The sequence below is a fragment of the Denticeps clupeoides genome, chromosome 3 (genome assembly GCF_900700375.1).
Source record: "Denticeps clupeoides chromosome 3, fDenClu1.1, whole genome shotgun sequence".
NCBI classification, from domain to species: Eukaryota; Metazoa; Chordata; class Actinopteri; order Clupeiformes; family Denticipitidae; genus Denticeps; species Denticeps clupeoides.
The window spans coordinates 21692704-21706543 of NC_041709.1; the positions used below are offsets into that span (position 1 = coordinate 21692704).

Here is a 13840-nt window from a genome sequence, read left to right on the forward strand (position 1 = left end):
CCAGTACTCAGTTTTTACCCCCTTAAACATGGGGTTTAGGGTTGCATGGGTGGTTAATTCTCCAGGACTAAAAAATCCATTGTGAGTAAAGTTCCAGACAGAACAAACTCACTATTTGGACATGGCTGTTCCTTACTTGAGTCCCCTGTCCTTCTAAGCACTATATGAGTATATGTTTAAAATGGGACTAGTTGCCTCCTCAGCAGGAATGGAAGTAGATGGTCCAGAATGGTCCAGAACTGTGGTTAAAAGATTCAGTGGTGGAACTCAATGTTATAAAAGTGTAGATCAGCTGCATTTTCAGCAAGAAAAGAGATCTGCTGAAACGACGCTCCAAGCAGAGGTGTCCATGTATTGTGAATAAAACACTTTAAATTCGGCTGCATCTCGTGTAACATACTGTTTGCTGGTACTTAGCATAGCGTAAGTGTAAGCTATTGTCACCTATATCTAACAATGACCGAACACACATGTTGTTGGAATACCTCACACTGGTTGGTGAGTTTGGTTGAAGTGATGTCCAGCTGCTGGTACTGCTCTTTGAAGTTAGAGAGTTCCGACTCTAGGCGCATCTGATCCAGCTTCATGGTGTTCAAGAGGCACTTGGTGTTCTTGTGCTCTGCCTGCAGACTCTCATTCTCCTTAAGAAGCTGTTGATAGCTCTGATCGAGCCTGTGGGAGTCAGTGATGGAAAGGTTTATAAGGATCTATATGTTCATGGAAATTCATTTAAAATGTTCTCTTCCTTTCAATCAAACACCATCTCAGGAATGAAAACAAATTGAATGTACAGTTTTGACTGCATAAGACCATTTCATTTAAATTAAATCCTGACCAAAGTCTATAATAATCCTACTTTTTACACATTGTTTTGGCAGTTTAACCACACTGACCAGTCCTTCTCATCCCTTAGTCTCTGGCACTCTGCAGCTGTACTCCTGTGCTTGTCCTTCTCCTGGAGCATCTGCTGCTGCTCCACTTTCAGTGTTCTCTCCAGCTCTTCTAACTGAGACTTCTGTTGGAGCAGTGTGTTATGCCTGTGGATATTTCCAACTAAATTAGCTTATGATTAGATATAATTAACAAAACAACCCAATGGAGAGGATTTGGGGGGAAAAAATAGTTTTTAAACAGATGTTAGCTAAAGAAAAAATATTGTTACACAGAGTTTTGTAACCTGTCCTCCAGTGCATGATGCTCCAACTCCAGACGGCGGTGTGAGTTCTTCAGACCTCTATGCTTGCTGATCAGGGATTCATATTCTGCTGCCTGTCTCTCATGCAGAGCGGTCAGTCGCTCGTGGTCCCGCAGCAAAAGTTCATTGACTTTACGCAGGTCTTCACGATCTCGAACTGCACTCTCCCTTTCACCCTCTAAACTGCATTGCTGTCCCTGTAGCTGAATATTCTGAGCCATGAGAGAAGCACTCTGCGAAGTGAGGGTAGATTTTTCCACCTGTAGGAGTCATAGATGAGATAGAGCTCATCTATAAACATCCATAAACATGTTTATGCATCTATAAACACAAAATATTCATCCATCACTGCACCGTTCACTGCAAAATTTGGATCATTTACATGTCCAGATGTACACTTATCCTAAATAAATTCCAACCAATTATACGTCAGATGTAAGGTTCACAAGACTGGAATGGACAGGACAATCCAACATAATAGGCTGCTTTTCATGGTCTGTGTCCTCGTCAACTAACCTGCAGTTGTGCATTCTGCATTTGCAGGGTTATGCTGCTCTCCTGTAGTGATGCCAACTGCTGCTGCAGAGCCAGAGTCTGTGCATTTTGTCCAGTTGTCTGTGTCTGCAGCTGTTCCAGATGTGTCTCCAAGGCCTGCCTCTCTGCCTGCAGTGTGGCATTCTGTGCAGGAAAGAGAGAGCTGTAGTTTTTGACGGACTGTCTTAATTTTAGTTCTAGTCTAGTCATTTTATTCATTTTTATTTTTTAGAAAAGGGCAGTCATGTAAGGAGCCCGGGGAGCAGTGTGTGGGGATGGTACTTTACTCAGTGTCTCCTCAGTGTCACCATGGTGGGGCAGTGGTGGCCTAGTGGTTAAGGAAGCGGTCCCGTAATCAGAAGGTTACCGGTTCGAATCCTGATCCGCCGAGGTGCCACTGAGCAAAGCACCGTCCCCACACCCACCGGGCGCCTTACATGGCTGCCCACTGCTCACTCAGGGTGATGGGTTTAATGCAGAGGACAAATTTCACTGTGTGCACAGTGTGCTGTGCTGCTGTATCAAGTGACAATCACTTCACTTTCACTTTTCTTTAATCAGCATCCTTCTGATTATGAGTCCTCTACGCGTCCACTACGTTACCCACTAGGTCTCCACTGTCGCACACTTAATTTGGTCTAGACAAGTTTCAGTTGACTTTTAGTGATATTTTAGTCAGAACTATCCATTAATATTTTAGTCTAGCTTTAGTCAAAGAAAATTGTGTTTTAGTCTATTGTTTTAGTAGGAAATAAATAAACGTTTTTATGTGATATATTTTGTTATAATTATCATCGCATCTCGTCTAGTTTCTGTCACGTTGATTTCGTTTGATATTGGAATTTGAGATGTTCAGCACTCACATTCCTTTCCACCTCAATAAGGTGGTCCTTAACCCTGAGGAGCTCTCGAGTGGCTTCTTGGCTTTCTTTCTGCCATGCTCTCAGACCTCCAATGTCACCATGGCTCAACCAATCTTCCTCCTCTCTCTGCAGCATTGCTTCATAGTTCTGCTTTACCTGGTCAATGAACAAGTCACACATTAATGTTATACCCTCATGCTTCAGGTTGAGATCACAGAAGGCCAGTGCATTTGTGTTGTGACTGACGGTCCTGAGCTCCTGGCGCAGCTGCTGGTTGAGGGCTGAGGTTTCCTTAAGACGACTTTCCAGCACTGTCATTTTCTCCTCTTTAATCTCCACACACCTCTTCAGAGATGATTCCAGGTCAGACTCGAGCTGCTTGTATCGACTGAGACAACAGAAGTGACAGATTTCAAGATTCCAACAGAAGAACTATTTCTCCATTGAAAACCAAGACAACAGAAATTAATCAGCCATAACATTGTGATATTTTTTCCAAGAAGGTGTGTTCTTGGTCAGCAACGGTGTTTAGTTAGGTGGTACATAATACATGGATGGTACAAGTAACATCCACATGAATGCAGGACCCAAGGCTTCCCAGCATCACATTGCCTTCTTCCCTGGTGCTATGTCATCTGAAGGTAACCATTCCTCCCTTGTTCCATTGCGCTTTGGTGCAATGCTTATGTGACCCTTTTAGGCGGTTTTGGTGGTGGACACAGGTCAGCATCCTACCAGTCTGCAGCAATGCATCCCCATTCGTGGCAATCCATGTATGCTTCCATGTGTTCTGTGTGGCTGCCTATGTTTTTGTGTCCCTGTCTCTTTTAGGTTGACTTCATGGGAGGAGTTAAAGCCTACCAGCTCCACCTACCATCTGCCTATTGGTCACTTCCACCTATATAATGTGACTTGAGATGGTGTTTGGGAGGTCCCCAGGGTCAGCTAGGCCCTTCATCTTCAGGGAGGTCCCAAGAGGCCACGGGGATTTGCAAGGAGCTCCGTTGTGAATCTCATTTGTGGGTTGTTGTTTTGGGTGATGTTTGTGTGTGTTTACATGCCTTTTTTTTGTTAACATTTGTGCGTGTTTGAGTTATCCCCTCTGGAGACCTTTGGAGACCTTTAGGCTATACTGATTTTGGTTAGCTGTGCTGAGTCCGCTGTTATTGTACATCTTAGCTCACTGTACATTAAAAGCACTGTTTGTATGCTTTGTTTGGTTGTGTGTGAAACAGTGGACGTCCTCCTCTCCTTGTTACGTTGTCCCTTGTTACATTTCTTAACCCCTAGAACGTGACAGCCTTCACATTTTTCACGCTCTTCTACTGGATCAGACAACACAAGCCAGCCTGCGATCCCCAACGTACATCTGAAAGGGTGGTAGTAGCCTAGTGGGTAAGACACTCGCCTGTGAACCAGAAGACCCGGGTTCAAATCCCACTTACTGCCATTGTGTCCCTGAGCAAGACACTTAACCTTAAGTTGCTCCAGGGGGACTGTCCCTGTAAATACTGATTGTAAGTCGCTCTGGATAAGGGCGTCTGATAAATGCTGTAAATGAAATGAAATGAAATGATCCTTGTCAAATTCACTCAAATCCTCATGCTTGCCAAATTTATTTTGGCTGAAGGACAAAGTTTTCATTTAAAATATATCCCCCACACTGCCAGCTGTTGTACCACTGTAAGGAGATCAATGAAATTCTTCTTCATAATGATATAGCTGATCAGTGTAAAAAAGGTTAACTGAAAAATAATATAATGAATTAAATATGAATAAAAAAAACAATTACAGTATTGGCCCTTAAAGTACCTTTTAAAAAATTAACTCTACCAGTCAGATGCACCCACTGTATGGTGGTTCTGGAGACTAATATGGAGCTGTTTTGAAGAATCCAATGCAAGAAACATATTTAGTATTTGTTGTATCAGGAGAAAGTGAAGCATGTTTGACAAAGTCGCCTCTTTTTTATCTTCATGATTGATTTATTCACTATTGTCATCATGAAAAGCCACTTCATAAGATGCTCAGTAACATGTGTGAATGATTGTTCAGGACTGCTGGAAACCGTCATTGTTGTCTTTGGTCAGGTGGTGGAGAGAAGCCAAGAGTGCGAAAAACTGCAATCACAGCAAAAGCTCCCTGATTTGGAGAGACCTTTTGCCATGTTTGCAATTTTTTTGTTTATTTTATTCTGTAATATAAAAAAATGCAAGACCAATGCGTGCCAACATTTGAGTGGAAACGTGACATTGTAACATTGAGTGGTAAAAAAAGTGGTTTTGTATTACATTTGCCATCTAGACGTAGAGAAGTAAAGTAGAGAGAGAAAAAATGTTTGGGTAGTCTTGTAAGGGTAGTCTTAACCTTAGAAGACTAAATGTAAGGGTAGTCTTAGATTTAGACCATTACTTTATTAACTAGAGAAAATAGAGAAGGAAAAAAAAACATGATTTATACCATATATTTTTATAATTCAACAATTTTGTCACTGTCTACCTGTCATCTGCAGCCCTCTGGTCAGAAAGAAGCTGCTGCTCATTGAGCCCCATCTTCTCCAGCTCACGAGTGAGTTTCTCCAGCTCCTTGTCCTTATTCTGCATCTTTAGCTTCTCACTCACCATGTCCTACAGCAGAATGGTCAAACATAGTGTTTGTAGGCAGTTCGCGAGCATGTTTATGCAAACGTTAAAATCCTGTATGTTTTAATCTATGCGCTCTAACCGCGCCACAGGTGTAGGCCTGTAGTTGGACAAGGTGGTTCATATGTGATGTTCACATTTTTGCAGTGTGTACAGTGTGAAGTCATTGACAATGTTGTTGTGTCATATGCCCCAAAGCCAATGAATCCCTGGGTTAGATAACAGAAATGTGCAACATTTAGCATTACAAAACTGCATAGCCTCTATGCACAGGTTGTACACTGATCTGTTAATAATAATAATCATGTATTTTGTGCTATCAGGATCAGTTGGTTATGACATGGTGACTGAAGTGACCATATGATTAGTACATTTTTCAACATTGTCACCATTTTGTTATACATGGGCATCGTTATAGGGCATTGACTTCCTGGAAGACACAACTCCCATCAGCATAAGGATCATAAGATAAAGGAGCCTAAACAGACCCTTCTGTCATCCACTGAACATTTGAACACTGCAAGCATGTTACGTTCAGCCATGTAGAACCATACATTTTTAATTAGTCACCTCTTGTAACGCTGTGAGGGTCTTCTGGTCAATGGCAGCCTGCTTTAACAAATCTCTGCTCTCGTTTTCCAGTTCTTTGACCCTGGCATTGCATTCCTTCAGCGCTTCCAGCTCTTTTCCCAAGGCACGGTTCTCTTTCTCCAGCCCAGCCAAACTGAGGCTGTTGCTGTCCAGCGTGGCCTCCTGAATCTCCACTCTCTGTCGCAGACGCCGGTTCTCTTTTTCTAGCCGGCCCTTGTCCCTCTCCAGCTGGAGAGCCTCTTGCTTGAGGGCCTTACTGTCGGCCTCCAGTTGCTCCAGGCAGCGGTCGCCAATGCGCAGTTCCTCCAGGCTACCTCGCAAGGCTTGCTTTTCACACTCAAGATCCCAGAGCTCAGCTTCTAACCGTCGTAGCCTCCGACTTGCATTCTCCAGTGCGGTAAGGAGTTGCTTGTTCTCTGCATCCAAGGCGTGGCAGCTGACAGGGCATTGTGCATGTTGAACGAGTGAATTCTGCTCCTGCGTGCCAGCATCCCTCTGGACTTTAGGATGGTATGAGTCTAAAATGCCACACAGCAGGTCCAGGCTTCCTTTCTCCTTTTGCTTCAGATAGTCAGCAGATTCTGGCTGCTCCACCTTGGAGGAGTCCATTTTTTCCTGCATTGCGTCCTTTTCCTTTAGATGTTTATTGATCTGTACATCCAGGCCCATAAATCCCACATTCCTCCATAAGGTCACGTGTTGCATTTCTTGTTCTATAAGCTCTTTGTTGTCTGTACTGTCTGGGACATCCATGTGTTTTGGAAATGAAATCTTCAGCTTATCTTGAGTGTTGCTTTGGATCATGTCTAAGCTAAATGTTTTGTTAATGCATGCATCTTCTTCCTTCACCTCTTCCACCTGTACAACAAATATTTTATTTTTTTATATTCTGAAAATCTGCATAGTTATTGTACTTCAGTGTTTTCTTCAGTTATCTTCTCTCACCTGTTTAAGTGTATCATGCCTGCATTCAACTGATGGATCACTGGTTCTTCTGAGTTCCTCTAATGTTGTAAGCAGCCTCTGGTTTTCCCTCTCCAGCCTTAGCATTTGACTGCAGGCCTTTTCTGTCACCTCTGCATCCAGTGACTTTTGCACTGTGTGGCACAAAGGAAGCATTCAATACCACCAGACCATGGAAGTCCTGAAAAGGGGGACACTGCAAGCCTTACCTGGTCCTTCAGATTCCTGAGAAGACTTGGAAAGCTGTTCCAGCTCCCAGCCCAGGTGCAAGGACTCCTCTATGCTCCTCTTTTGAGCTATCTCCAGAACAAAATTATCCTCCAAAAGCTCTTCTATGCGTTTCTGGTCTGCATTCTTCACCTAAATAAATTGCTTCTGTTACTTCTGTTAGATAATATTTGTTCTCTCTTGTTTTTTATGGCTGTCAGGGTCCAAAGGTAATCAGAAGCTTCTGTGACCCAACATGAATTATGTGGGAGGATTGAGGAACATGTCTTGATTGATGTTCCATATTCTCCTTCAAAATCTTCCTAGAAAATATGGACTTTTGGGTGAAGCCACCAGCTGTTTTTCTTACCTCCTCCATATTATGGATCTTTGCCTGTAGCTGAAGATTGTGTTTTTCCAGCTGGTGGAGTTTATCAGAACGTGCCCTGGAGCCCTCCAACTGCTCTTCCAGCATAGTCTTAGTCTCTAGCAGCACTTGATTGTCCTCTTTGAGTTCCTATCAAATAGGACAACATTATTTGCAGAAACTAAGCACAAGGATAGCATTTTCTATTGCATAACTTAAGTGGTCACGGCATACAACCTATATGTACACTAAACAATCCCAAAATATGGGATAATATATGTGTTCTTGCTGAACATCCAATGTTAAAACCATTTAAACTAATATTTCTTAATAAAAACTGTTTTATTCACACACACTTGACAATGTTGTTCATGTCAATTGCATAATCACAAGCAATAGAGGCAGGTGATGAAGTGTGATATTTATAAGTGTCCATATTTTTGCCATGTGTACAGTGTGAAGTAACTGAAAATGTGTTTAAAATGTGTCATGTGTTTATCACAGAAAATGCACCAAATCTCTACTTTAAATAATAATGAGCGTAATTTAGCATAAAGCATAGTAAAAATGCATAGCACCTATGCACAGTTTTACACTGACCAATTAAATAATTACAAACTTTGTGCTACCCTGTTTACTTGGTTGGGACATGGTAACAACATTTACAATATGATAGTTACAATACAATAAGTAGATTTTTCAACCTTGTCACCATTTGTGGGCCTTTATATGGCAATGACCTTCAAGAAAACACAACTCCCCTCAACATGAGAATTATAAGATAAGGGACCCTGTTGTTTAGGGTTGTCGTTTTTCATAGAGCTAGTTATGAGTGATTCATTATTTGTTGTACTTAGCCTTATTAACATTCCCCATGCCAGCAGTGCAATTTATTTTTTCAAAGTATGATCACGCTGAACTGCCCACCTGATTTAACCCCTAATTTACCCTACCTCTACTTTGGCTCTATAGAACTCCATAGAATGCAGTTTGTCCCGGTACCGTCCCACTTCACTCTCCAGCTTGTCCGCCCGCATGGCCTTCTCACGCAGAGCGTCCAGCTCATCCCGATACACCCTCATTGCTCGGGCATCTGCTAGCAACACCAAGTTCTGAAAGGAAGGCAGTGAGATGATTTTACATGAGATGTAGCAGCTGTAGCAATCCGCCTTCACAGTTACTAAATGTCTCATCAAGGAGAAAATGCACACTTGGAACAGCCCAAACAGAGTATGCCCACTCTTCCTGTTCAACAAACTATTCATTTTACCCATCTTTGCAGCCCAGTTATCACAGATTAGCTTGCAGCTAGCAATCGCAGTTCTTTGTGCAATATTATGTTGAATATGCACATTCCGATATATATGGTTGTTTTTTCCAGAACATTGCCACTCTGCCACTCTCATTTGGTGACATTGCTGACGTGATCCACAATCCACCTTAATTATCTATGTGGATGATAGAAGCAGAAGAAGCTTATACCTCCTGCTGAAACCGCTTCAGTTCAGCCTCCAGACTCTCCAGATCTTGCCTACAGTCCAGAAGCTGTTCACTCTTCTCTTCTCTGTCATGTCGTAAAGATGGGTGTCAGTAAATGCTCACACACATATGCATGTCCAGATGTATTCTAACGCAGTGAAACTTTTCATGACCTCTGAAACGAATGTGGCTCTCCAAGTATCATCATTATGACTGACATTAAGTAGCATGGCCCTATTGAACTTGCATTCATTGTTTGTGTTTTTTTTTATTCACAATCAAACCAAAAGGCTCTAAAAATACTCGGTCACGTACTGAACGAGTCCACAGCTAAAACCCTTGAGCTGTAATCATCAGATACCCCCTGACAAAGGGAGCTCAGAGAAAGAGAGAGAAGCAGAGCAGAAACTGCAGGAGAAGCAGGTCTGTGGGAGGCTCTAGGTCTGCATTACTGAGGAGGAGGAGGAGGAGGAGGAAGAGCAAAATGGGTCACATGAAAGAGCAGAAGCTCCTGCCTCTTGCTTTTTATGAATCTGGGTTGATTCAGTTATATTCATCAGTGGAATGCTGCAATGCTTACAGCGATGAGAGTGATCACACAAACTACTTATTACAAATTATATTGCATATTATACTGTATATTGGGGTCAGGCATAAAATTCTTATCACCCATATGAAAATCAGTCATAATGACAACGCCTCCAGAATGTTCATAAAGACCATGAAGTTGGGTGCCTTACAGCTCCTGCCTGAGGCGTCGGGTCTTGGCCTTGGTGTCAGCAAGTTCGACTGCCATGTGCCTTTGGGAAGCAGGATCGTGGATAGCGTGGGAGGAGTCGATGGGTAGAGCATTTAACTCAGTCAGTGGTCTACACTCCCTCTCCTGCATCAGATCTACTATGGTCTGCCAGGTACAATAACAACATCAACGACTGTAACATACAGTGAAACAGAACACACAGAACTCTGCAATCTCAAGAAGGATGGGTTCATGTGTCTAAGCTTTATGAAATGTACATCTGACCTCTTCAATTTGTATTCAGTAGTTAAGTAACCTTATATACTACAGGACTCACTTCGGTAAAAACATTTCTACAATTGTGTATGCAGAAGGACCTGTATAGTGAGCAAATGGATCTTTTACACTCCGAAGTGAAGATGATGTCCATCTTGTACCTCCAAATTGTGATCCCTCTGGTCTACCAGCTTTTGGAGGTGTACAGCCATGCTCCTGCAAAGGGAGTCCAAATCCTCCGGGCAGAAGTCACTGACGTCAAGCCAGTGTAGGTCCAATACAGAGTCCTGGCTTTCAGTTACCTGTCATAAAATGTTCATAAACACACACACACACACACACACACACACACACACGCACACAGAGACAAACAAACACTTAGAATTAAATAGAATTAAATCAAGTACATCACATAATGTACTTGATTTAATTCTATTTACCACATATCTACCTCAGATTTATACAGTCATGTACACAATCAGATACACATACAGTAAAGGCTATCTATACAGTAGCATAATTAAATAATGCCTCAATCTTTATATTTAATCATGTTTAATTGATTAAATGCAACAATAAATACATGCTCAAATGTCCACATGTGGACTAAATCACCTCTTGAATGTGAGATGCTATCATGGCTTTGATGCCAAAGTCAAGTGTCTGGATCTTCTCAATATACTCCTCTTTCTTCCCACACTAAAAACAAAAAAGCAAATAACTGTACAGTATTTTACATGTTTTTGACAATAATCAGCAAATGACACTTTTAGTACATTGACATGAACCAAGTAAGCTGAGACCAAAGGAACAAGAAGTCCAATGACAACAACTTGACAATGTTTAGTGTGAAATTACCTGCACTGCGCATCCAAGTAACAGCAATAATATTTTTTTCATCTCATCAAAGCTTAGCTCTGAAAAAGAAGAAGCATTACTTCATTCTTATTATTCAAATGTAACATCCTGGCACCTCGGGCTGAACTGTGCCAGTAAAGTCAATAAAGTCCATCAGATGATTGTTTCAAATGCTTCAGTATATAAATATGTTTAGACAATATTGTTTTGTAATTTGTCCATTTTGCATAAGAGTAGAATTGCCATTGTTTGTAGGACATATTTGTCGAGAGGCAGCAAATACAACTCAATTAAATTAATCCTTTGTGTGATGTGACCCCCCTGTGCCCACACGTGCCCCAGCCTAGTGGGTAACACACTCGCCTATGAACCAAAAGACCCAGGTTCAAATCCCACTTACTAACATTGTGTCCCTGAGCAAGACACTTAACCCTGAGCGTCTCCAGGCAGACTGTCCCTGTAACTACTGATTGTAAGTTGCTCTGGATAAGGGCGTCTGGTAAATGCTGTAAATGTAAATGTAAAATGCCCCTCAGCAGGCCAAACTGTCACTGGTGCCATGCTGTCGGCTTCACACTGAGGATGGAACCAGTGTTCCCAAATAGATCACAAGCTATATTTTATATAATTTATCTGAATCTTTGTGCAGTTCATACCAGAAAAAGGTGCCCTTCCCAGCTGCAGCACATTGGGTAGAGGCATCATTATTAGCTGCTGAAGTGTTTCCTGGTCAAGAAAATAGATAAATGTGCATCTTAGAATTGCTTTTAAAATATAATTTATTACATTTTTAATTTCAGCCAATTGAATTTTTGTCACCACGTAGTGATAACCATGGAAGTATTGCAATGAGAACTGCTGTTAATATACCCAGACTGCCAAACCCCCTGTTGAGTGAAATTCTCCAAGGAGACTGACCACTTTCCACTTAGGAAAAAGTTCCAGTATGGGGTCTCACCAGCGATTTCTCAACTGAACCACTAGTTCCAACAATTTTCAAGTTAGAAAATGGAATAAGATTTAATCAGAATTTGGCTGAATTTTACTGCATTGTTACTGCAGCCATATGCCTTGTTCTAATAGTGGGTTTTTTTTAAGCAAATGAGTGTTATGAATCCCATTCAATAATCTTGTACTGTTCATTAAACATATATACATATACATTTTTCTCTCACCTGGTAATAGGTTTTAATGTGCTGAATGAGAACAGATAGGTTCTGAATCCTCTGGCAGACATCACCGTTCACTTTCTTTATTGTATAACTTGTGACTTTAGGGTCTCTGAAGGGAATAAAATACACAATTGGTGGTGATTCTGTACAACAAGAACCTGGTGACAGGCAGTGGCAAAGGCTGCACACTTTTACTATGCCAGTGACTTGGGATCATTTTTTCCAGCCACTGTTTTTCCAGCGAATGTACAATCCATCCCTTAATTTACAGTTTTCCAACGTTCATCCAACGTGCCAGACGGAGACAGATGTTTAAAGCCAAAAGCAGCAGCTCTTCTACCAATGACACAGTGACCTCAAACGCGTTTCTTCCATGACGTCCGGCTGTCTGGGAATCGCCAGTATAATTCTGGAATCTGTCTGAATCTCCAACATCTGTCCTGCCAAAATCCATATAATCCTCTGGGCTTCCCCTACTTTCTTCAGGTCAGACCGCTTAGGATTACATCCTCAATTTAAACGTTTTAATCAGTTGGGTAAAGACGTTATTGGTTTAAAGAGCAAAAATGAAAAAGACAAAGAATTCCTTTCACTGACGTAAAAACGGCGCATCTACAGGAAACTCATGATGTTCTAGGAAAAGCATAGAACAACTTTCATTTTCAGGCAAATTGCCAGCAGCCAAAAAAAATCCTTAATCACCGTGTTTCTATGGGTTTATATCACAGAACCGACCAGTGACTCTTACAAAAGCAGGTAAATGTCTGCAGGGACCCTCTGCAGATGCCTACACGTCGTACTTACATTTCCTCCATGATCTGGTTGAGAAATAACCCATCGACCAGCTCACAGTACTCTGCGATCACGCCCCCATCCTTCTCACCCACGTTTCCAAAAGTCTTCACCTGATCAGAGGACGAGAAGGGGACATGAGGCAGCTCTGTCGCATCAGCAGACGGGACGTTCCGTAAAATCGCCTCTCACCCAGAGGACCAGGGGCGTCCGCATGAACCGCTCCACGTCGGCCGTGGCTCCGACCTCCATGTCCGGGCGCAGGAAGCCCGAGGGCCGCGGAGCGGAGGCTCGGCGACGCGGATGCTCATCGCGGAGCGGAACTCCGGGAGATCCGCAGTGGCGCGCCGGGCATTCTGCTCATTTTTGCAAGAAAAAAACGGAGAGAGAGAGGGAGAGAAACAGAGAGAGAGACAGAGAGAGGGAGAGAGAGACAGAGCGGGTGAGAGAGAGAAACAGAGAGAGAGAGAGAGGGAGAGAAACAGAGAGAGAGAGGGAGAGAGATAGAGAGAGAGAGGGAGATAAACAGAGAGAGAGGGAGAGAGAAACAGAGAGAGAGGGAGAGAAACAGAGAGAGAGAGGGGGAGAGAGAGAGAGTTCTGACATACATCCATCACTCAATAAGACAGAAGTGAAAGAAGAAACGCTTGACGATACGTCATAAATGCTTGACGAACTGTTCAGGTTTGATTAAACCGTAATTATGTATGTACTTTTACTTCGTTTCAGTATTTTTTAGTTGATTCGTTGCTGCAGAGGGTGGTAGTAACCTAGTGAGTAACACACTCTCCTATGAACCAGAAGACCCAGGTTCAAACCCCACTTACTACCATTGTGTCCCTGAGCAAGACACTTAACCCTGAGTTGCTCCAGGGGGTACTGTCCCTAAGTCGCTCTGGATAAGGGCGTCTGGTAAATGCTGATAAATGCTGTAAATTTTAGTCTGAAAAACAAAACTTGAGCTGAAGGAGGCTTCATGAAATCAAAGATCTGGATATCAGAAAAAAAATAAGGCCAACTCCAGACAGCACTGCTCGAACATGACCGAGATATCTTTTTTGACCTTAATCTGTTTCCATAACAACTGACCCCATCCCATCATCGCGCAGCGACTCAGTGAATCTGACGTGCATGTGGCTTTACGTCGAATGGCTTATCAGTT

General features: G+C 42.4%; 1 protein-coding gene across 1 annotated transcript in view; it reads right to left on the minus strand.

The window, feature by feature from the left end:
- The window catches only part of LOC114785241 (thrombospondin-4-B-like), a 41876-nt gene extending 28755 nt beyond the window's left edge, over positions 1-13121 (minus strand). Inside the window, exons 1-21 of the mRNA XM_028971188.1 lie at positions 12871-13121; positions 12691-12791; positions 11890-11995; positions 11371-11440; positions 10715-10773; positions 10472-10555; positions 10018-10158; positions 9582-9745; positions 8845-8926; positions 8316-8474; positions 7366-7512; positions 6998-7148; positions 6771-6922; positions 5805-6683; positions 5092-5219; positions 2839-2980; positions 2593-2748; positions 1712-1873; positions 1178-1455; positions 894-1037; positions 486-672 (exon numbers count right to left, since the gene is read on the minus strand). Coding sequence (XP_028827021.1) covers positions 486-672; positions 894-1037; positions 1178-1455; positions 1712-1873; positions 2593-2748; positions 2839-2980; positions 5092-5219; positions 5805-6683; positions 6771-6922; positions 6998-7148; positions 7366-7512; positions 8316-8474; positions 8845-8926; positions 9582-9745; positions 10018-10158; positions 10472-10555; positions 10715-10773; positions 11371-11440; positions 11890-11995; positions 12691-12791; positions 12871-12930 — 3552 coding nt within the window. The 5' untranslated portion in view covers positions 12931-13121. The remainder of the gene's footprint in view (positions 1-485; positions 673-893; positions 1038-1177; positions 1456-1711; positions 1874-2592; positions 2749-2838; positions 2981-5091; positions 5220-5804; positions 6684-6770; positions 6923-6997; positions 7149-7365; positions 7513-8315; positions 8475-8844; positions 8927-9581; positions 9746-10017; positions 10159-10471; positions 10556-10714; positions 10774-11370; positions 11441-11889; positions 11996-12690; positions 12792-12870) is intronic.
- Between the last annotated feature and the right edge of the window lie 719 nt (positions 13122-13840).